The 24,869-nt window shown below is 40.6% G+C and overlaps 1 protein-coding gene across 2 annotated transcripts; it reads right to left on the reverse strand.

Moving 5' to 3' along the window:
* Window positions 1-1,290: 1,290 nt before the first annotated feature.
* LOC311324015 (cadherin-10-like) lies at window positions 1,291-24,246 on the reverse strand (the record flags this gene model as incomplete). Of its 2 annotated transcripts, XM_084456377.1 has the most annotated exons (11): window positions 1,291-1,781; window positions 4,166-4,417; window positions 6,802-6,910; window positions 7,106-7,227; window positions 7,339-7,475; window positions 8,821-9,074; window positions 10,244-10,431; window positions 10,968-11,135; window positions 11,455-11,574; window positions 14,145-14,439; window positions 24,034-24,246. In XM_084456377.1, the coding sequence occupies 11 exons, from the start codon at window positions 24,244-24,246 to the stop codon at window positions 1,291-1,293; spliced, it is 2,349 nt and encodes a 782-aa protein (XP_084312503.1). The 2 variants fall into 2 exon arrangements, with proteins under 2 accessions (XP_084312503.1, XP_084312502.1); XM_084456376.1 differs by having other exon boundaries at window positions 7,106-7,475.
* Between the last annotated feature and the right edge of the window lie 623 nt (window positions 24,247-24,869).

Genomic DNA, 24,869 nt, shown 5'->3' on the forward strand with positions numbered 1-24,869 from the left:
TCATCACTGTCACAATTCCCCAGGCTGATGCATGAATAGATACCAGCCAAGCACAGAATGCTCTTCATTTCTCTCTTTATTAATAAATCATAAAGTTGTATTTTTGTTTTCATTCTGTATTTTATTGTATTTTGGTACTCTTGCACTTTGGCTTTAGCACTAGCTTATGCTCTTAGTCACTTATTTAGAAAGGAGATGCACTTCTGAAAAATAGTAGTATACTGACCGCCTACATTAAATGCAAATATTGTAAGTCACTTTGGATAAAAGTGTCTGCTAAATGACATGTAAATGTAAGGTAAATAAAGGGAATCGGATTCCTAAACTGAGCTCATATTGTTTATGGGGCCTCATTTACATTATGAAATGTCTGCATGTTTCATCTTAAGTGCATTTTAAAAATCCAAATTCCCCTTGATTTGAATGTAGGCCTAAGTGTTATTTTAGTTCTGATTGCTTAACAGTTGCCCGTAGTCATCAGCAGATACCACTGAGAAGGTACTGTATGAAAGGCAAGATACTTAAATGATCTTGAGGATAAGGTCTACTGAATCTAGATTTGTTAAAACATATGCTGTACTGTTCTGATGATATGATGCTGTTACCGTAGAAGATTTGGCTGCCCCCCCCCCACACACACACGGTATGCGCTATGGCTGCAAGAGTAACATTATTGCACTAATACCCACATTCATTCACAGATTTCTTGTCTCTCTTTTGACATTTTATTAATAAAATAAGTATAAAAATATAAATATAAAACAATATGACTCGGCATTCAAACAGCATGAATTCAGTGTATATGACATTTATCCTACAAGGTACACGTACTCATTACATTTGACACTTATATAATGAAATGAATACACAGTTTGACAAATAAACCTCACCAACCATTCACATGAACATTGCTTGTCAAACAAATATAGCGAGTAGAATAAATGATAGTCTATCATTAAAAACAGTTCATATATGTACGGTATATCTATTTCAAACGTAGTTTGCCGGAAAAGCTATGATTGCCCCCCCCCCCCCCCCACAACCCCACCACCTCAATAAACATTGATAGTATACAATACTACTATCGGTCTCCTCAGTTACAAAACACATTATCCACACCATTGTCACAAAATTTCCTAAACTTCAAAGGCATCTTTACTGATGATGAATAACAGTAAAACTGAGAAATGTCAATAAGTCTATATATGTTTTTCACCATCCACGTGGATGGGTGGCAGGAGTGTGTGTGTATGAGAGAGAGGTCTATGGCGCGATATGGTAACCATTGACCTAAGTCTCTCTCAACGAGTCCTTGCCTATGTACATCTCAGCCAATTTTTTGAACGGCGGCCCCCAGTTGCTGAGGTAATCGTACTCCTGGTCACCCTCGGTGGCTGACGACTCCAGGGAGCTGAGGGACTCGGCCAGTGACCCGCTGCCTTCGTACGCGTACGTGGCCAGGGAGTCGTAAGGGGGCGCTGTGGGATCCGAGTCGTTCTCCTGGAGCCTCCCGTTAATGAAATCTCTCACGTCCGTGTTATCTTTTATAGGTGACGTCCTCCGAAAGGGAAAAAGCATCTCGGGGATGATGTCCCTGCGCAGCTTGTTAGCGTCTATCACCTCTGGGTTGCGCAGCGTGCCGATGTCGAAGGCCTGGGTGTCCTCCTCTCCGCCCCCCTCGTCGTTGTAGCTGACAACGTTGTCTCTCACGTCCTCTTTGGAGATGATCAGAGGCCCCTTCTTCCTCTGCCTCCTCAGGGAGGCGAACAGCACCACGATCACTACAGAGACAAGCAGAGAGAGAGAGAGAGAGAAGGGGAGGGGGGGGGGGGGGGTAGGGTAGAGAGAAAGGAGGCTGGGCTCACTATAAGGCAAGATAGAAGTACGGTCTGAAACATGTGTCATGCATTAAGGAGCACAGGGGAGGGAAAGAAAAGTGACGAGACAGACTTGATGTCAGTGATAAGACCTCGGCACTGCCTCAGGCATCCATCACTTATTAAAGACTCAGCTGAGAGAAAAAGGGAAGAACAAAAAAAACTTCATTCTATTTAACGTCACATTCACTGCACAAAAATCGACACCATTTGAAAATGCCAGTTTTAAAGTTCCACTACACACCCTTGTACAACATGATTAAATATCTCATCATCTTGATTTTCTTTTTGGTCCAGACTTGTCTTTTTGTCTTTTTAATCAGTTCACATCCAGAGAGTGCCTGCGGTGTGACTGGGTAAGGGTAGTGGCTATCCCCCCCCCCCCCCCCCTGTCAGCAGGAGCTGATGTACTGCTCAACCTGCCTCCCACACAGGTGTTAATTACATAGTTCTCTGCAGAGACTCTTTAAAAAGGAGCTTGGCGCCACCGTTATTTGACCGACCGGTACCGTAGTTAAGGCATGGCGCGGAGCACCGCTGCGAGGAGAAGGAGGAGGGAGGAGGAGAGGAGCGGCGTGGAGCCGTTCCAGCTCAGCGCCCGCCTGTCGGAGGCGAGCGGAGGTGAATGAGACAGTCTGTCAGAGGGGTTCAAGCGAGAAAAGCGTCGGGATAATGAGCAGATGTCATGATATTTCGCTCAAGAGGCGAGCGTGGGGTTCAACCTTCAGTACTTCCAAACTGTACGAGCAGATCTCTCCCATGGCAGACAACTGAAAGGGGACTTTGAAGAAGAACTAGCTGGCTGGAGGGGAGGGAGTGGGGGTAAGGATGTTAATACTTAATTTACCAGTGAGGGATGAGTGTCTTAGATAGGGTGTGAGCATGATTCAAGCCAAATGGAAATCAAGAAACAAATGCACATGCCAGGGAGAGAGCACACACACTGCAGGATGCTGTGGTAAGGTTTGTACATTGTGTGAATGCACACACATACACACACACACACACACAATGTCCATCTCCATCACCATTAGTAGAATATTAGACGTCCGCAATACAGTATAATGGAATACATCACCATGCAAAATAAGCTTCTAGAGGACGATCAGGTGGGAGTGATGTCATGCTTGGGCCTGGAGGGTTCAGCGACTGATGTAAACCATTACTTATTGATACCTCCTTGAACATAAGCACTAACATATTTTTAGCTTTTTATGGGGAAATATGAAATGCACCCATGCTGTTTTGCACCGTGCACTTTTACACACTGCATTAGCTCACAAAGGGGGCTAAAGTGGTGCTTTAGAATGTCAGGAAATAGCATTCGACCTACTTTAGCTGGGAAACACACAAAGACCTTTCTGTCAAGTGAATTTATCCACTAATAAAAGCAGCTTTCATCCACTGCACCATTTTCAGGGGAGCGGGGGGTACACGGTATTCATGCAAGACCTTAAGTAATGTCTAGTGATCCTATTTTCATCTTGGTCTCATTTTGATACTTGAAGAACTCGGATGATAAAAGGAATAGAACAAAGAACAGCCATAATGATCGTGCTCATGGTGATTTTGTGAAGACCGTTCAAGGCGGAGGACATTTCTGATGCATGGTGATTTGGAATCTTTGCCACTCCAGTCGCATTCACTAAAGCGTCCAGAACAGCTCAATACATCTTAGCTCTAACCAGTCCGGAAAATTGTAATGGGAGTTCACACTAGTTCAACCACCAATTGAGATCCCGATGCTATCACTCACCCTAGCTAACCCGTTGCATGGGTGACCATTTAAAAAGACCTGTGAGTCTTTTTGACCACCTGTCCCTTCTACACCACCAGCTCAGCCCAAACTCACCCCCTCGGTGGGGAAGGGGGGGGGGGGGGGTGTAGATTATCAGTCACCTTCCAACAGACGGAGGACAATGATGATAGTAGTATAGCTGTTAAAAATAATAAACGTAATATAGTGTGTGTTTGCGTGTGTGTGTGCAATGATGATGATCCTTTTGATGATCTTCACTCAGGCGGATGAGGCTCTTGACAAACCTTTTCTAACCTATTCTAATCTGATGTTGCATGTTGGAGTCATATCCGCATATTGCACAATCCAATAACTCACTGTTACCATTTGGATCAAAGTATTTTGGTTACTGGTTGAAATGCCTTTATAATGATAATATCTTGAAAGTACAGTACATACAGTAGGCTCTCAAACTGGTGCGTTTTGACGGCTGTGCTGTCTGAATCTACAGAGACCCAGGATCACCATTACATTTAGAATTGCTACTCACTCAGTAGGATGATGACGCAGAGCAAGATGGCCACCAGGGCTCCGGTGGTGAGGCCGTCAGAGAATGGTAGCACCTCCGAGTTGCACGACTGCTTGTTGCCTTTGCTGTCGCAGGCGCAAATGCTCACGATCAATGTGCTGGTGCTGCTCTGGATGGGGTAGTGGCTGTCAGAGATGACCACAGGCAGGTAGTACTCACTCATCTCACGGCGCCGGAACCCTCCCCTGCGTGTCAAGATGGCCGCCGTGTTGTCTGAGACAGTTTAGAAAGGGAGATTGTAATTGAGTTGGTAAATGCTGTTGACTGGGTAAAAAGGCCTTTACATTTTCTGCCCCCGCTACCTGGAACGATGTGCAGAAGGACTTAAAACTCTCAGATCTCATAACTTTGGGGAAATTCAAGTCAGTTTTAAAGGACAGAGAAATGAGCTCTCTTGGCTCCCATGATTGCCCTGTCATGTAATCTTACTATTGTGTGCCTGACTGTAGTTTAACTGTTTGTGTGTTTTGTTGTAACCATGTTTTTATGCTGACATTTTTGGCCAGGTCGCTCTTGGAAAAGAGGTTTTTAATCTCAATTAGTTTTTTACTTGGTTAAATAAAGGATATTGATTGATTGATTGATTGATTGATTGACTAAATTGCATCTGCATTGCTAAGAAAACAACTTTTTCATCTATACTATAAATCACTGACATCATCTTGCAGTCACTGTCCTAGCCAACTGATGTTATTCTAATAAGAACTAGGTTACAATAATTATTAGTACAAATAAGTAGAATTGTTCCGATACCAGTATTGTAAATGCCTCTGATACTGCCTAAAATGCTGGATTGGGCATCAGCAAGCGCACAGTCTACGACCAATCTGATACCACGTAATGTCATTATGCTCCACAGGCATACAACAACACGTGGGGCACCAGCGGAAGATCCCACCAGTAAAATGGCGACAATAGATCATTGTACAGTGATAGTAATCATATCACATGGGGTTAGTAGTATACAGCTGTTAAAAATAATAAACTTAATATAGTGTGTGTGTGTGTGTGTATATATATGTATATTTGTGTATATATGTATATATATATATATATATATATATATATATATATATATATATTAGGGCTGGGTATCAATACGGATTTCAAGAATCGATTCTGATTCACAAGGTGCAGAATTGATTATCACGATTCAATTTGATTCGATTTGATTCAATATCAATTCGGATAATGTTACAAATTTATTTTTATTTTTTTTGCTGTAACCTTAATTACGTTAATTAAGTTATGCAACACATCAATACTAGGGCTGGGTATCTATACTGATTTCCAAAAATGAATGAATGAATCATTGAATGAATGAATTAACTATTCATTCCTTCATTGATTCATTAAATAAAAGATTGAAACTTTTAAAATCCTTCTTTTCTTCTGGCTATCTAGTCTTTCCTCACTAGAAACTGAATCTGCATCTGCCATGCAGCCCTTTCCTTATGAGACAATGGTGGCTATCTAGCTACAGTAGCCCTATACATTTAATTTGCCTTGAAATACTGTAAAATGGTTTAAAATGACGATATCATAGTATTCATATAACAAGTAAATATGAATTGCATGATTAAATGTTGTAAACTAGTGAAAATGTGGCATCACAAAGCTACTGTCATTCAGCATACATTAAACTCTTGTGCTGAAGGACTAAAGCGTGATACTGAATGACAGATTTCCTATGTAAAGTAAACATATTTAACAGGCAGTTCCTGGGCCACCTATATAAAGTAATGACCTTGACCTATAAAAATTATCCTTACCTTTCATTTTTAATATGGATTTTTATAAAATATTAACATTAAAAGTATGCTTTCTGTGTTGTACTGAAGGACATGCATTTTTGTTCCAAAGGTTACTAGAAGGTGAAAAGGTGAAATCATCAGATATTTTAGAGAGATTTTCTCACCTCATGACATTGATAGAGGGTCTTCAAGGGTTCTTCTTTGAGATATCAAACACTGTCGCATGATTACCATCATGTGATATGCTTTAAAATAACTTTTTACCTTTGTTATACTGAATGCCATTGATGAAGTGCAAAAGTTGGGACTACGATTTAGATACAGTATGCAGCCCATTTTTCTATATATTGCAAATACTAACCCAATTATGCCATTTGTGTTCATTTATATTTTTAGGATGCATTTCTACATTTTAATATTACTTTTGTCATTTTTTTTTTTACCGGGACAGTTCTACTGAATGACATTTTGACACTTTAGAGCTCAATAGTGTCAATTTATATTTTTAATTTAATACTTTGCAACACACATATTTCTGGGTCAAAAGAAGGGTAAGAGTTAAGAAACATATATATAGGTAATGCGCTTGTGTCGGTATTCGGTATTGGCCGATACACAAGGTTCAGGGATCGGAATCCGTATCAGGAAGGTAAAAATGGTACCGGAACATCTAAATAAGTTACATAAAAAAACATGTTTACTGAAAGCAAGTGTTCTGTGAAATACTCCAAATTTCATATGAAACCAAAACTATTTTCCTCAGCATTGAGAATATTTTCCAAATTCTAACTATTCATTCTAATTCAGATGAGTGGAAAAATACTGTGATATGGGGTGGTTTACCTTCTTTGTCAACAATTGTAAAGTTGGGGTTAGGGCTGCTTAGACTGAAAGCAAACTTATGTCCAACAAGGGGTTCATCAGAGTCCACGGCACTTATCATCTGAATAACCTGTAGGTAACAAGCATCATAAATATGCATATTAAAATTATACTATAGACTATAGCATCTAAAAATGAGAACTAACACTTATAATACTGTAACAGCATTGTAAGTGCTCTAGAAATGTACCATCCAGTATCATACTATGGAATTAGACTGCATGTCTCAATGATATTTGTGTAAATTAATAGGTATATGATTTACCTGTCCTGACTTGATATTCTCACAGATTAATGTGTCAAAAGACTTAGCAAATTCAGGTGCGTTGTCATTCACGTCTAGGACCTTGATGAATACTGGTACTCGCGTGGTCTGACGAGGATTATCTGAACAAAGATGTTGAACACATGTTGGTACACAGACATGATCTAGTTGATATGTCCAAATACATAAAGACATCAAAAAATCAGAAATACAACCAGGGGTGCTTAACTTACTAATTTCAGTGGCAACAACAGAGATATTATGCCATTTGGACATTTCTCTATCCAGTCCTTTCAAAGTTGTGATGGTGCCATTAACAGAATCAATGTTGAATAGTCTCTCCAGATCCGTATGGCGGTCTATAGAATATCTGCAAAGTGAAATAAAGCACATAATTGTGTAGGTTACCATGTCATCATCAATTTGAAGCATTTTACATATCTGTAATACCATAGCGAAGGAACAATACAGGCAGCACTTTTTTGAAAAGACCAAGTGTCTTCCCTCCATGTCTTACTGTTCTGTCTCCAGGAACTGTTGCTGATATCATTAAAATGGAAGACAATACAGGAAGAATTACATTTGTTTACTCTCAAAAGTGGTTCTAAAAGCATGCATCTTTCCTTTGCTTTCTGTGTCATGCATCCTTCTTACTGTCCCCTCATTTATCATTGTCAACTTACATATTCCACTGACATTTATGTAACACAATACTGCAAGCGGAATGGGCAGAGACTGATATATCTCCATGCTGGAGACAGACAGGCGCCATATGTGTGTAATCGCAGGGCAGAGTTGTGTGAATTGACAGAGCAAATTAGGCTCCTTTCACTTTGACTTCTTGCCGCAGCGCGCCAGGCTTACATAATTCTGGGAAATAAACAGTGTCTGTATTCCCTTCACAGTGCCGCCATCTTCCACTGGGAAATCACAAAGAGGGACACCATGAATAATTTGCTTTTCTTCCTTCCTGGCACTGACACACTGCTACACTGATGGATTCGATTTAGCCAAGCGGACACATTTCCACCCAAAAACCTTGATAAGTGGATACACAGACATACACAGAATGTACATAGACAGTGCCACTGAGAGCTAACCTGTTGTTGTCACCGATTTCTTTATCATAACGATTAGTCCCGGAGCAATTGGTTTAGATCATTAAACATTCTAATTTCCCCGATCACAACATAGCATCCACCTTCATCGCCAGGAGAAAGTCTCTCAATAATTAGCCAAGAAATAAATGTCTCTCATTTGCTTCCTTATCTCTGGGCGTCAATGTGGTATTAGCCTCACATACTCTTTTTGTAGCACAAGACAAAGGGTACACTTCACCCCCCCAAGTCCAGGGAGGAATCATACACACTTCTCACAATTGTAGTGATATGTCAGATGAAAGGACAGAAATATTTAGGTCATCTACAGTACGTAAGTGACATATTGGAATTATGTCGTGACACGTCGTCACATGTCGTGACATGCCGTGACATATCTTGTGACATGTCAGGAGTACAAAAGGAGTTGGGGGCCAAAATGGAAACCACCCAAGTAGTGTTTTTTATTCCACTTACCCCAACCGTTGCTATTCACTCAACTGCATATCTAACCATACAGTACATTGAAAATTGTGTTTCTGAGCAAACTTATTTCAATACATCGTCCAGTGACCATATTGAAAAAAACATTGTGTAAGAGGACACGTCCTTACTCACTTGACAGGGTTGTTGTCGGCATCCGGGTCCCTGGCGGACACAACGCCGACGACACTGCCGGCCGCTGTGTCCTCGTGCACATCAAGGATGTAAGGAGTCCTGCTGAACACCGGCGGTTCATCCACATCCTCCACCGTCAGCCTCACTGTGGCGTCGTCTTTGAAGCGCAGACCATGGACGAAGCGAGAGTCCAGATAGGTGTTCCTCACCTCCACCTTGAACACGTACATCCTCTTGGTTTCGTAATCCAGTTGCTGACGCGTGAAGGAAATGTGGAGATAAACTATTAGTTTATATTAATATACAATCTTTACTACAATATGTTGCAAGAGTTCTGCTCTTGGAGGATCAAGTCAACTTTCAGTCTTTATATGTATAATTTCAAGATAGTTCCAAAGGAAGAAGCCAAAGGAAGAAGGATCCTGATATCTTCAGAACCTCTGTGAGAGAACTAAAGAGAGCTCCAGACTACTTCCAATGCTGCATTATCGGGTTTTATAATACAGGTAGATTAAATCAAGCATTGTGATTGGTTGAGAGCGAGTCACAGGGTGTACTGTATATAGCATAAAGTCCTGTAGAATCTCGCTAGAGCCTCATCTCAGTTAGAAATTAATGCGCCTGTTACACTGTCAGCATTCCAAATATAACAGACTTTTAATTCAATCTCTCGGACTGAGTGTTAGTTTATCAACTTTGTAATAATTTCCTTCCTACACAAAGTTACCATGTAGATTCCGAATATGTGATCTGTTTATCAAAATAAAGCCTGTTTGAAAATGTGTCAAGATGTTTTCGGACTGCCCCGGCAGGTTCTGTAGCTAAAATCACTTAGACAGGAGACGCGCCCTTTGTTTATGTCTGTTGCATAGCAACAGCCACACCGGGGACTATTTTCTCTGACGTTACTGAAATGCGATACAAAACATTAAAAACGGTTTTGTGCTGAAAGGCAGTCATTGTCTTTGTTTACTATTTATACTTTCGCTGGCAACCTGTATTATAAAAGCAATAAGGTACTCGAGGCAGTACTTTGTTGTGAATAATGTACAGTTCAAGGGTTTCCCGGCCCTCCGCTGTGCATCGGGCCTAACAACACCCTTGAACTGTACATTATTCACAACAGCTACAATATTTGCATAATTGGCTCAGGTTTTGAAAAGACTAACCTGGCATGGAGCAGAGAAGCTAAACCTGGATTTCAATAGTCTCTGAGACTTTGCCGAAACTCAAAGTAATAAGGAGCTCTTGACATTGAAAATAATTAAGACACTTTTACTTTACGGGTATAATGATACAAAACGTGGTATAATGATATATAATAACCGTTCATCAAGAACAGTAGGATTATATGATGATAGTCATGGTGGAGTGATCAAAGCAAGGAATCTGATGAATCTAGAGAGCCAAAAAAGATGTCTACCTTTTTAACTATGATTATGCCCTCCTGTGTAGCTTGATCAGTGATAATATGAAACATGTCGTGCCCGTCTCCGCCAACGATGCTGTATTCCATCTCAGCATTCTGACCCATGTCTGCATCTTCAGCTTTGATCCGACCTATGGCTCCGCCGATTTCAACCGACTCCAGGGTGGTGAGACGAAATGTGTCTGAGGAGACGGACAAAAAACAACAACAATAACAATGAATAAATGACAACACTTAATTGATTCTGGGATTTTTGGACCATGGGGTGCTGTATTTGAGTGTTTTTAAGTGTATCTTGTTTTATTCAACTGCTGATTCACCTCCGTGGGGAAGCTATGCTGTCTGATGTATTGTTTGAGAAAATTTCTGCTTCAATGAGCTGGTGCAGTTTTTACGTGATATTTTTTAAACAAGGCCTCCAATTTGTTCTGACACTCATTTTGGGAGTTCCCAAAAGGATTACTACTATCTCTCAGTACAGTTGCCTTGATGCTCTTACCTGATGCATACCAATGTGTTTATTTCTCTGGTGAAATTCAAGCCGCATCTCACTGCTTTAGTTACTGGCTGTATAGTACAGTAAAATAATGCTGATATAGGTCATTATCCAAAGCAACTTACAGTAGTGTCAGTGAATGTAAGTTAACTAACCAAGTGGGAGTTGGACCCACAACTTTGTCTGTACTTATCATTCAAAGAGATCAGAATCGAGTCTCACGGTTAGCAAAGCGTGGAGGGCTGTCGTTGACATCAGAGAGAGTGATGCTGACTGTGGTGGTCCCTGACAGCCCACCCATTTGGCCGGCCATATCTTTGGCCTGGATCACAACCTGGTAGTTCTCCTTCACCTCCCTGTCCATGCCAGGTAGGGCTGTCCGAATGGTGCCTGAATATAAAAGATACAATTTTATGGTTAGAACAGCGGTTTCTGGGAAAGAAGTGTGAACTATCACAAAGGTGGTCTTATTCTGTCAATGGTACCAAATCATTTGAACATCTCAAATCAATATTTAAGCCAAAAGACAAACATGTGTCCCTCACCAACTCAGAAATACAGATTTTTTTTTCTTCAAACATTCATTTTACTCATTTATTGAACAAACCCACTATACTCAGCACTGTTGGGCTTCTGTTTGGGGAGTGAATGGGGTGGATTTGTGGTACTTTGGAGGTGTTTGCATGCCTAAATGCTGGCGATAGCTTACCATTGTCAGAATCCACAGAGAAATAAGGTTGACCTTGCAGAATGCTATACACCAGCTTGGCACTGTTTCCGTAGGTTTGATCATCAGCATCTGTGGCAGTGACTTGTACAACATATGTACCTGTGGAGGAGCAGGAGAAGCAACAATGCTTTACAAAGCACATGCAGTATTTCAACAGAAGCTGCTCTTCTGATAACTCCAGTAGTGATCCATCTGTACAATAAATTATGTGATTGCATCAACTCAGAAAGATAAGGGTTAGGGCTAGCCTATTCAGTTTTATTTCGATACACAGCCAATTGTACAATGTACAATAGGATAATGTACAATTTCACTGGAGTAGCTCACATCTAGGTCAAAATGTCCTCCACAAAAACACACAAAAAACTAATGATATGGGGGACAGGCTGTGGATACAAATACATATACATACATATATAATTTCCATAACTGAGGGGTCTGTTACTAGTATTGTAAATGGAATTTAATGGAATTGAGTTGTGTCTGGTGTGCTTTAGCCAGATACTGCCTGTGCAGCTACCCAATAAGTGTCCTTGGCATTCTGGAGACCTTGGCAGTGTCCTGCCCAGGTCTGACTGTCTTCAAGCATACTAATGAGAGCCAGAACATCTGTCACGGTTACTCCCTGCAATGATAACATAAAAAGGAGCTGCTGACCCTTCACGGTTGAATGCTTTGATTAGACAATTTGCACGTTACGAACACATGGGCAGTTTGTTACTCGTGCGTTAAAAAGTATTGGTGACCATGGCCTGTCTTTTGGCAGTGACTATTTAGCCGATTTACATCTGCAGCTGCTACCCTCACACATGAGAAAACCCACTTTTGACTGTAAAACTTGAGCAGTTAGATGGATGGATTAATAAATGAATGAGCTATTTAAATATGCAAGGCAGCACATACTGCAGTTTCTACATGACAAGTTAGGCATACAGGCACATATTGCATAGCAGTTTGTGGAATGGACTACTGTTCTTTACATTGTAATGATGGTGAGCTGGTGTGCACAAAATACAAAGTAGGCGGAAATCAATCCCATTGTATAATGTAGGATTATTTAACAATAATAGATGACTTGTTGAGGTTAGCAACAATACCATTGACACTATGAATATTTCTTTCTGCATTGTGCACTGAGATTCTTGGAGAAAATATGAAATATGCTATTTGTTATGATGCCAAAATTACCGTTGATGCCTTTGTTAATTCAGACTAGTCACACAGTGGATACGTGTAAAATGACACGTTTTCATTCAGCAGTGTATGGTGTGCATTCATACGTACAGTATGTCACTTGATTTGCGCTGAGATAGTCACGTGATTCAAGAAGGGTATAGTCTCGTGCGAAAACGGTATATAGGCTTTAAGTACTTTCGAGGGTGGGAAAACCCAGATGTGGGACACAACATAGAGCAAAACAAGCTAGCTCTCTAGCATTCTTACTAGCTAACTAGCTGTTCTTACTATTGTAGCTAGCTAGCTATTCACCGTGTAGACAAGCACCATCCACGTGGACACAGGAATCAAGTAGATTCACAAGGTCGGACCCAGGAGTGAAATAACTCGGATGGCACTGAGTGGGCACCCTCCGCATATCGCCATACCCCTGTGCAGGTACAGATGCAGTGGAATTGCTCAATGCGCATGCTGAATGTGTGCATAGACCAATTTTACCCATTAGCATCGTGTGATATGATAAGTATGGGATTGTGATGTTATGTTGGTTAATCATTGTGATACATATTAATTAATTAATCATTTAATCCATTAGTGAGTGCATAATTATTGATTCATTTCAAGTTGCCTGATTTCAAGCCTATTGTTAAATCCATAGTCCTTGTGCTATTGAAATGGGCAAAGCAGAAAGGGATACAAATTTAAACCTTTACATACTTTGATTTGCTTCAATCTAGTTTGTCTGACGAGACAACCACTTTACAAACAGCATTATACAGTATGTTGATAAGTAAATGTCTTCTTCTCGTTTGGATCCAGATATAGAACTAGAAAAGGGCACATGGTGAGTGCAGCCCACCACACATGATGCATGTCGTCAGCATGTACGGTTGTTGTGAAGTGGGCTTTTCTAGTCCAGAGAAGGACATCTCTCAATCTCGATGTTGACGAAAGTGAAAAAATATTTGCGGATCCACCAAATGGCCTATCTCACAATATCAATAAACACCAGATGGCACTTTGGTGCATAATATAACAGGGCCAAATACCCTATCTTGTTGATGTTTCTAATCTAAACTGAAGAAATGTGGGTTCATCAAGTATGACTATTTGTACTGTAGCAACTCAGTGATTTCAGCGTATGGTGGTGTCTTCTATTAAAATCATCCAATTACTAATTTGAAATTAAACGTGTAGCTTTCAGGAGAGGTATTCTTGACCTATGGTGCTCGGTCAGAAGTATTAAAAACTCATATCACTACAATTTCTATATTAATGACAAAAGTTTAAAAAAAAATGTGATTGGGATCCATAATGTTTTTTTCCTTGGCTCATGCAACACCCCTCCACCGAGTTTCATGGAAATCGGTCTGGTAGTTTTTTTGTGTAATCCTGCTGATGAACTAATTAATGAACAAACAAACAAACAAATAAACAAACAGAAGGCACCGAAAAACACTGACGGGGTGGAGGTTAAAACAGCTTCTACTCACCAACATCAGACATTTCAGGAACACTGGCAAAGTAGATTTCCTTTGCAAACTTTGGCTCATTGTCATTGATGTCGTGAATTTTTATGTTAAATTCAGTATCGGGCTCCAGTTCAGTGTTTGTGATTCTGTCCACGACCTTGGCATTAAGTGTGTACATGGCCTTCTCCTCCCTGTCCAGCTTCTTGGTGGCGTGGATGTCCCCTGACTTCTCGTCAATCAGAAATAGGGAACCTGCCCCGTCTCCAGTGAGAATGTACTTCACACTCCCATCCCCTTTGTCCATGTTAGAGTGAAGCTGTGGATTGGAGAGACTTTATTAGTAATGGATCTACCAACAGGCAAACTGACACACCATAATGTAGGTTAGGTGAGTCAAAGCTAAGGGCATGCTTTTTTTATACAAATCTTAGGTCTTTAAATCTCCAAACGGTCAATAGACAATAATTTATTTAAAACTGTCATTCCATCACCGTGATTGGTTTGTGTAACAGAACAAGGAAACAAAATAGAAGGATATTGTGGCTGTGTGATGTTATTGGGTGCAGTTGTAGCTACCCTCAGCTGCATGCGCCTATGCCCATATTACCATTTTACACAAAACCTGCATTATTTAATTCCACCTGTTTCTTAGCAACATGAACCGTGAATGGGCTTCAAAAAGCAAGTCCTTCCCCCAAACTGATTGCAATGCTTCTCCCACTGATTGTTAAAGCTTAAGTGTCTATTATTTCAGCAAGATGTGTCCTGTCTAATCAAAATAATTACATAGGGTGAAGAATTTCTGAAGGATAACACATAATAATTCTTGGATTTGTTATAGCTGTAGTGAAGCAGTGGGTATGAACAGGTCAAAGTGCCATGGCTATTTTCAAAATACCACTATCAAGCATCAGATAACACGGTAGGAAGACTATCTCTATCTCTGCTGTCTTGGTATAAACCTGCATGGCCATTATGCTCATGGTGCATTATGCATGATGTTACCACTGATGACGTTACCATTGTACAGTCAACATCAGGTCTTCTGTATGGGTGGCTATGCCCATTTGTATAACAGAGGTTTTAATTATCTGACTCATTCACTTTTATGCAATTGAATGCAGGCCTGTGTACAATGAAATACAGTCACATAAATTGAAACCTTCAGCATCTCTCACAGCTCAATATGAAAACAAAAGATCAGCCATTCTCTTTACAGCCCATCACAGATGGACTGTAAACTTACTGAGTTATGCTTTATTTGTCATCACAAGTAGTAGCTGGTGTTGTTTTTATTGGGATATGTTCTGAAGATCGCACTGCTAAACAGTGCTCTCTGTAGCATGGTCAAAGTGAGATATAACAGGGTGACAGGGTGATACAGGATGACATATATAATGGTACAATTGGAAATGCAATTCCCATATGCACATTTCTTTCTGTCCGAGCTTAGACAGGCGAGAGTGAGTGTTAGGCAGTAGGGTAGTCAATGGAGGTACAGTATACATCTTTTTCCCCCCTTCAATCTAGAACCTGCAATTTCAACAGATTCACTATTGAAGTATACCTCCTGTAGCCTACTTCTTCAGTCACCATTACACCACTGGGGTTAGGGTAAGGCATGCACTTCTGAGTTGTTAGGGTTAGGTTTAGTGAGAAAAAAAAGAAAAAAAGAAGACAACAACTCTACTTTGGTGATATCCACTCTGGGAACCACCAGCTTGAACCTGGGTCACATACAGCACTGTAAATTGCATACACAGCGCATTCTTGCCACCCCCAATTCGTCAAATTCCAATGACATATGGATGACTTTTACCTTTCCGTCGTCTCATTTGTCTCAACTTTTTTCTTTCTATCAGGCATTTGCATGAGAACAAAGGGAGCACAGATACCTACCCAGACAGATAATTGCTTTGAGTTAATTATTGTACTGGAAGTGGGTGTCAGTCAGGTGATTTATTTAGATTCACATCTCATGCTCTCTCTTTTTAAAGGAGTAGTAAAGGGAAAATGCATGTTTATCCCTGTTTTAAGGTTACTTATGATCATATACAATGGTTCAGATCAAAACGTTGACAAAACTAGCACTTTTGTGAAAGTCTGATAATTGCTCTATCACCGTTTTGGTCATACAATAGATGTGGGTGGCCATCTTGAAAAATCTTTCAAAAACATGTTAAACTCTCGATTTCAAAGACAAGAAACTCACCGAGGTGTTAGTTGGCGTTCTGACATATAATTTGCCATTAAGTAGGCTAAGATTCTAGTTCATCTGGAAGGGCTTTTTTTAAATATTTAGCATAGAACTATTTAATCGCAGCACATACTTGTGTAAACTTGTAAACTTCTAAACTAGGTAGCCTAAGCAACATAAACAATAACAATAGCTACCGTAAGTAGTTCTGCTTCCTGAATCCCCTCTGCGGATTGATCTACACATCTACAACGGTCACGTCAATACAAGTCAATGGATTTCATAAAATGATCAATAAAACCCTACAGGATTCATACTTTGCGGCAAATTCGATGTCAGGACGGACACCAATTACCCCCTCGGTGAGCTTATTGTCTTTGAAATCGAGAGTTTAACATGTTTTTGAAAGATTTTTCAAGGTGCCCATCCACATCCATTGTATGACCAAAACGGTGGTAGAGCAATTATCAGACTTTCTCAAAAGTGCTAGTTTTGTCAACGTTTTGATCTGAACCATTGTATATGATCATAAGTAACCTTAAAACAGGGCTAAACATGCATTTTCCCTTTACTACTCCTTTAAATGATAGGGAGTTACAGACATAATGTGTATAAGAGTATGCCGAATACTTGCTTATGTCAATGTAGTGCTGAGAGAAAAGTAATTATTTTCCATAATTTAAAAAACTGAGATCCACAACTTGGAAAGAAAATATGTATAGCCTAGAGTTCAAACTGACACCCTGCTGGCTCAAACTACAGTATGTTTTGACAAAATCAAGTCCCCCCCCCCCATGAATTGGTCACTATGCAATTCCTACAATTCACACATTCTGTAATATCATTGGCCAGATGATGCAAGAGTTAGCCATTTGATAAAGCAGAAAGTACTTAACCCTAGTCGAATTCCTAGTAGTGTGAACCACGTACATGGCAATAAACAGAGCTTGAGTCTTGAGCCTGATATGCCATAAATACGCCTCAAAACCCATATTTTCATGCTGACTACGGATGACCACTAGGCAAATGTAATTGAATATATTTATTATAGAGCCAGCCTACACATTGTTTTCCTTGAAGCGTTTCTCCATTAGCACAACAGGGTCCTCTGATTACTGCTTGGTTGTTAATCCCGTAAAGACTGAACTGACAGCATAAAACACAAAGACAAGCTGTTGAGGGCAACTCCATACGTTTGTCCATACTGACAGGTTCTCTGACTAATTAGAGTTTGACAGTCCTCAGAGAACACCGGGGAATGGGATTTAAATAGTTGAATTATTGAATTAAGAAATAAACACACATAAACCGGCATTAAATACCAGTGTTAATAATTGGGGGGGGGGGGGGTTGCTTATGGTCAGCTCACAATCTATTGGGTAAACAGTCTGTTCCCTTGGCTCCATGAATTTAAGAGAAGCTGCAATTGTTTTAAGCAAAGACAGTTATAGCTAGACTCATTACGGTGTCCGCATCACACGCAGGAACACAGCTTACAGAGATCCACATAAACATTCAAATGATCTAGGAACATTATAAACAATTTTTGTTTATGTCTGAAACTGGCAGGAATATTGGGTCTCATTCACGAATAAATTTAAGAATTTCCTAAGAAGCATTTCTTCTTAAACTCCCCTTACACCTTTTCCAAGAAGATTCTGGCATTCACCAATGTTCTCACATGTGGGAACTAAGAACAGAACACGGAAGGGCAGTCTTAAGTTGTCTACAGGAGTATAGACATATTCATGCGAAAGGCATGATCATTTAAAATCATTTGTGATTGTGTTTACTTCAAATCTACAGTTGTATAACATTATAGGATTGCAATGCAATACTATTTGTATCATTTCTAAAAACATTTAATAATTGTTTTCATTACAAAAGAAAGATTGCTGTCTTTCCAATCAATTTCTTTCCAATTTCCGCCTAAAATATCCAATGTGCCTGGTCCAAGCCATTCTAAACCATGGCCCACTTGTGGTCCGTGGCCCACTGGTGGTCCGCAGAGCGCCATCACGTGGGCCGCGGAGCCAGTGGTAGCCTACTGCCAAATGGTTATAAAAAAAGAAATAATGTTTGGTAATTTACAAAGCTAGTCATTGTTCTATCTAAATGTACTCAAGCATTCACATATGTTAAAATGTTAATATTCACAACATTTCACATTAAAATGCATAATTTCAATGACCAGTTATGTTTGAATATCACCACGCCAATCACATCTGAATGTGTTCAGCTAACATAGCTTGCTAGCGAACGTTCCCTCGGATGCAAACTTTCTCCCGCCCTCAGATGAGAAAAGTGACGGACCACCATTGTTTTAACTCATGTATTTGGGAAGGTGATCCTCAGAATTGTGTTAACAATCAAAAGTGGGCCTTAAGTTACGAAAGGTTGAGAACCCCTGCAGTAGGCTATCATCTCATTCTGACACTATAACAATGGGAGTCCAGTGCTCCACCCTAGATTTTAGTTTGGGCATGCTTGACAGACTTTCTGTGTATTTTATAGCCTACATTTTTATAGACTGTAGGCTATATCGTGTATTTTATTATATCACTTCATCAATCTATTTTGCATTGTCCTGTCTCACTATGTTTATTGTCATGCACAAAGACAAATTCCTCGTAGGAGGAAGCCTACTTGGATTCGACCTGAAGTCCTCTGACTTGCCAATGCACCTGACACAACACCGCCTGCCTTAACCATTATGCTATTGAAAAGTTGGTGAGTCAAGGGTGTGGATGACCGGTATTCATTAATTCAAGTGACATCTGCGCACAACCGTTTAGCTTTCTTTAGAAATGTTCTTAGGAAGAAATTTAAGAACAGAAATTACGAAGATATTGGTGAATGAGTCCCATTGTTTATTATTGTTGTCTTTATAAATGGTAAAAGGATGACACTTTTATATAGCGCTTTTATCCAAAGCGCTTTACAATGGCGTCTCATTCACCCATTCACACACACATTCACACACCAATGGCGGCACATGCTATGCAAGGCTAACCTGCTCATTGGGAGCAATTTGGGGTTCAGTGTCATGCCCAAGGACACTTCGACATATGGACAGGAGGAGGCGGGATTCAAACCGGCAACCCTACGATCATTGGACGACCCGCTCTATCACTGAGCCACAGCCGCCCTGTTATAATATGTTATCTCCAAAATGAAATACATTTGTATTGAGCATGCATGAGCATGAGTTGGCCTGTGAAACAGTGTCTCTTAACGGTTTGGTGACTCTTCTTTTTTAAGATCTTGCAGCACAAATGCAGCCTTTGACAGAGGAGTCTTTAGCGAGTCAAATCCCCTTGCACAAACAGAGGAATAGTCAGTAAAGCAACAAAATAATTGCTAATTCTTGTCAGGTCTGTGGTGAGCATTGCTTAGTGCTGCAGAGAAGAGATAGGAAAATTGAGCAGAATAATTATGGTCTCTCTTTCTCTCTCTCTCTCTCTCTCTCTGTCTGACTCTCTTCCTCCTGTTCTGTTTCACTTTCTGTCTTCTGTCTTCTATTTAATAGTGAAGACAGAATGTGTAGCCTACACAAGAGGACACGCACACTTGGCATGGATGGAACCATCTTACCAACAACCAATGCTATTGTACAGGTTGTCATATGCCTCTGTGTTGTTTGCTATTTTGCATCAGTGTTAATTTCGTTGACGAGAACTATGACGAAAACTATTCGTCAACGACATTTTGGGGGTTATCGTCACGAGACGATAACTAAATAAAAATGAATGTATGATGACAAAAACTATGACTATATTTATTCACATTTTCGTCAACAAATAAAAACTAGACTAAAATGGTTATGGAGGGACGTATGGGAAAAGTTCAAATCAGAATATCGAGGTTCGGGATGTGCGCAGTTGGATCATGGATGTATTAATAGAACGAGTTGGATGCAACCTACAGGTAGCCTGTTGTGTGTAGCCTACATTTGAATAGTACCGTTGCTACACCGGCCGGCGGGAAGTCAACTAACAGCATACGACTGCTGCGCCTGAACTGTTCAGTAAATGACCACAGTTCAGAAATGTCTTTGTCAACGTTCGCACACACCGGGAGAAAGAGGAGAGCAGACATCTGGATAAACTTCATATTTGATGCAAAGGAAAACAAAACCATTTGTAAACCTTGTGGGGTGAAAATGACTGGCAAAAATACAACAAACTTAAAGCGACATTTGGAGAACAGTCATCCCGAAATTCACGAGAAGGTAAGCACCCCCCCACCCCCGGCTAACGTTACTGTATTAGCTTAACCCAAGCTGGTGTGTTTCTGAAATACTTCAAATACAATACAAGCTAAAAGAAACCAGTGTTTCACGTAGGTTTGTGGCGGGGGAGAACGTAAGTGTCTGATTATTGCAACGCTAACGTTAGTGGCTAGCTAATGTTAGGCACAAGTTAGCTAACGTTACACTGTGTAGCAACAAGTGGGGCTATGGTTGTGGCGGCTGGCGGGGGTATCTAGCGTTAGCTAGTCTGGGTAAGCTAGCTAAGCAACTACTGCTGCTGTCTAATGTTAGACTAGCTAGATGGATAAGACATGAACAGTTAGCTACCTGGCGCCGCCATAGCCCCTCTCCTCTGGTGTGACGTTAGCTAGCCTGTGCCTGATGTTAGCTAGTCTGACTAGCCAACTAGTGCTGACATGATAATGTTATAGCTTGATATATCAGGCACAAACACAGTTAGCATCAGACTGGGGGAGAGGAATGCTTCATTATGAAACTGTCTGACAGAAGCAGCCACGCTTCTGTCAGTCTGCCCCAGGGCAGCTGTGGCTACAGATGTATCTTACCACCACCGGTATGACTGTCTGAATGAATACTGGACTCTGTAAAGCGCTCTGGGTTTCATGAAGGGCGCTATATAAATCCAACTTGATTGATTGATTGAACTAGCCTGTTAAATTTGAGTTGTCTAAATGGTAGATTTTGTCGACTAAAATCGTAAGGATATTTAGTCAACTAAAACTAGACTAAAACTTAAACAAGTCAGATGACTAAAATATGACTAAAACTAAATGGCATTTTAGTCAAAAGACTATGACTAAAACAAAATCATAATTTGCTGTCAAAATTAACACTGTTTTGCATGCAAGACAAAAGTTGCTACAGAACAAACTATCAATGGCAATGCAACTGCTGACATTTAGAGGATTGAACCAAGAACCGTATGGACACATGACTAGATTTATTTGATGATTTATGAATGACCAGTTTCTAAGCACCAATGAATCGCCACATGCAAGTCACACGTATTTCTTATCAGGTTTGTGCCGATGGAATAGATTTGTTAGGTCACGTCAGTAAATGCCATGGTGGCATGTTTTGTTTACAGAAGCACTGAATTGTATCACAGGCTACCAAGAGGTTAATGGGATTTTCTTCATTTCAGTACCTTGAATGGAACACTATGAAAGCCAGTTCTCTGTTAAAGAAACCCCAGACTCCAACGAGTTCTCTTTGCATTGCATTGTGACCAAAGAAGGGCTCCACAAGGCTCTGGCTTAATGAATACTTACATTTATTAATGGCACTTTAATGGTGATAATGAATCAGCAACTGCTGGCCTTCAGGGTTGGTTAGATTGCCACATGTACAGTAAGCAGCACCTCAGATACTGTACTAAAGACCTCCAGCAACCTGAAATTATTAAGCAGGTATGTTAGGGTCCACGGAATGTTTTTTTATTCATTTAATTTGCTTTAATAGATGCTGGTGCTCAAATTTTTTATTATTATTATTATTATTTATATATATACAGTATATGTTTTTTTATTTACATCAAAGCTGTATACTGTCGTTTCTATGGAAACAAACCAAAAAACAATAGCGTACAAGTGGATCACAGTCCTCAACCATCTATTGGGGACTGTGATTCAGACATAAAGTTCATGTCAGAGAGCGACATTGCATGTGGGTTGTAGGGAGCCTTGATTGAACGTGAAATAAACAGACCCGCCCACAGCGCTCCCACGAAAGCCATTAAAGGTTCTTTACGAGGAAGACCATCAAGGTCTTTGATGGCTTCGTGCTGGGCCTGTAAGTGCCTCTCTGACGGCCCGGGCTTTTCAGCACTCGTCACACAAAGAACTCCAGAGTGAAACTGATGGAATGGGTGATACGGATCGCCACTGCTTCCTCTATAAAGCACCACGTGGGAACCCTTTCACCACCACCCCCCACTTCTGTTATTTATTGCGGCCTCATGTCTTTCTGGCACTTTAATAGTGAGCAATATTGGACACAGGGTGTGTAGAGAGCCAGTGAATGTGATTGCTGTCATGCCAGAGAACTTGTGTGCCAGAGACCATCATAGAGCCAGGAAGAAAGCCAGCATGCAGTAGCCACTGAGTGTATAGTCAGGGTTGCTTTGTTGCCTCATTGTGCAAGACAATGAGGGGGATTTCACCTGTTTGATTGATTTATTGCCCCCATCCCATCTCGCTCACTCATCTCTTAAAGGTGTTGTATTCTCTTCAATACCTCAGCATGATGCTTCCTGCCAAGCTAGTTGTCATATCTCCCTACTCAACTCTGCACATGACACTTGTTTACTCCCAAGGAGGTGTGAGATGAAAGGCAGCTTCCTCAGAGTAAATTGTCTGTCGGCAGTCACCTCACCCCCCCCCCCTCCCCCCTCAGGATAACCTCTGCGTTCTCTGTGTGTTGTTGTAGCACTGGCGACTTGATAGGAGCTCCTATGATCCGGAGGGTTTAAAGCCCTGGAAAAAGATTTCCTCTTTTGTGATTCTTATCAGGACATTGAAGAACACAAGCTTCAGTGAGGAGGAGCTTGGTCGTTAAAGAGCAGAAGTATAAGCACTGACTGGATCAGTGATTACGTTGCTTTTGCTAACTTGTGTGGATAAGGAAGTCATTTTATAGATGAGTTGAGTAAGTACCACGCTATGGCTTAACGTGACTGATAAATGTGTTCTGAGTTTCTCACACACCAGAAACCACCCAGCCGATATATCAAATTAGGTCAAATAATCAAAATTGTATGCAAATGAGTAGTGTTATCTTCCTGTAAACACTGGGGGCATGAAGGAGCTGAAACCATGGATACCATGGGTAGTTCACAGACTTCCAAGATGTTTTCAGCAATTACTTTCTAGCATGTATAATGTGTTAAATACATTTTGGCATTCACTACAGTACCTATATACCAGATGTTGCCCTGTGAAATTCACAATTCTTATTAGCACAGTGGCCCATATGGAAACACCATGGTTCATCAACATTATGTACATGGGCAACATTTCCAGGCTTCTGCATGACACAATGGAATATTTTTTTTTTTTAATATGATCTACTCCAGAGCTAGAGCCAGACCAGCAATCCCTGAAAAAATTAATGAAAGGGGCCAGTTCTTCTATGACCCACCTGCAGAACAACTTTTTCTGAAAGAAATGTCTGTCTGTATGAGTACATTGCTGTAGTTTTGCTTACTTGATTCAGACAGTCAGCTCTCTTTGTCAGAAGAAGCCCCCCCCCCCCCACACACACAAGGATGGGGACAAGAACCCTGTCTTACACATGAGTTAGATGAATGATGAATGGCAATTTTAAAACTATCCGCAAACCCATTTCAATCCCCAGTGTAGGCCCAGGTCTGCAGTTCTTGTGCGCCAGTAATGTACAGTACCACATACATACAATCAAAAAGCAGTTAATTGAAACATTACCTTGCCAACATACTGATGGTCGTTTCCTGTGTACTCCTCCAGAAGAAAAAACTGATTCCACATCCATCCTCGTTTGGAACGGTGGAGTATCCTCCCATCATCCTCCGGGGTTGTTCCAAACACATTCCCAGTATTTCCAGGTGCAAAAGACAGGGCCGAACTTGGCCAGAGGAAGGAGAGCATTAGGAGAAGCAAGAGCTGATTGGTTATCATGGTATCCAATCACTCAGGGATTGTTCTGAATGACTAATGAGTTAAGGTAATGAGCTTGGATGAACACTGGAATGCAACGTCACCAACTCAGGCATTGTAGTCCAACCCTTGATTGTTTATTGATCCCTGTGAAGAATAAAAGCAGAAATAAATCAGACACAAAAAAACAGTAGATATTGGTATGATGAGCACAGAACATTTGCGTAGTATCCCCAAGGCTGAAAGGGGGATCTTTCCCCAAGAGATTCCAAAAGTCATCCAGTCTGTTACTAGGTGAATAGTGAACAAATCTCAAGAGAGAGTTCAGATGTATGTTTGTATGCTTGAACTGCTTTACCGTTTTAGCAAGATGACAAGTTCCTTCAGTTGTGTAAGCTCTTGCTGACTGATCTCAATTGCTGATGGATTGTCTTTTTTTTTTTTCCCTATTGGCAGTTCTCTTGCTTCTGTGTGTCGAAGTAGTGTCTCAAAGCTCGAAGGCTACGCCTGATAGGTAATTTAGGATGCATGCATAATTGATGGGACTCTTGAAGTTAATCCTAATAAATCTTTCTTTCCTTTCTAAAGGAGCCTATTTGGTTAGTGCCTTGTGTAAAGACCATAGTCCCAGAGCCTCTCTGACA

Source organism: Borostomias antarcticus (assembly GCF_949987555.1).
Source record: "Borostomias antarcticus genome assembly, chromosome: 2".
NCBI classification, from domain to species: Eukaryota; Metazoa; Chordata; class Actinopteri; order Stomiiformes; family Stomiidae; genus Borostomias; species Borostomias antarcticus.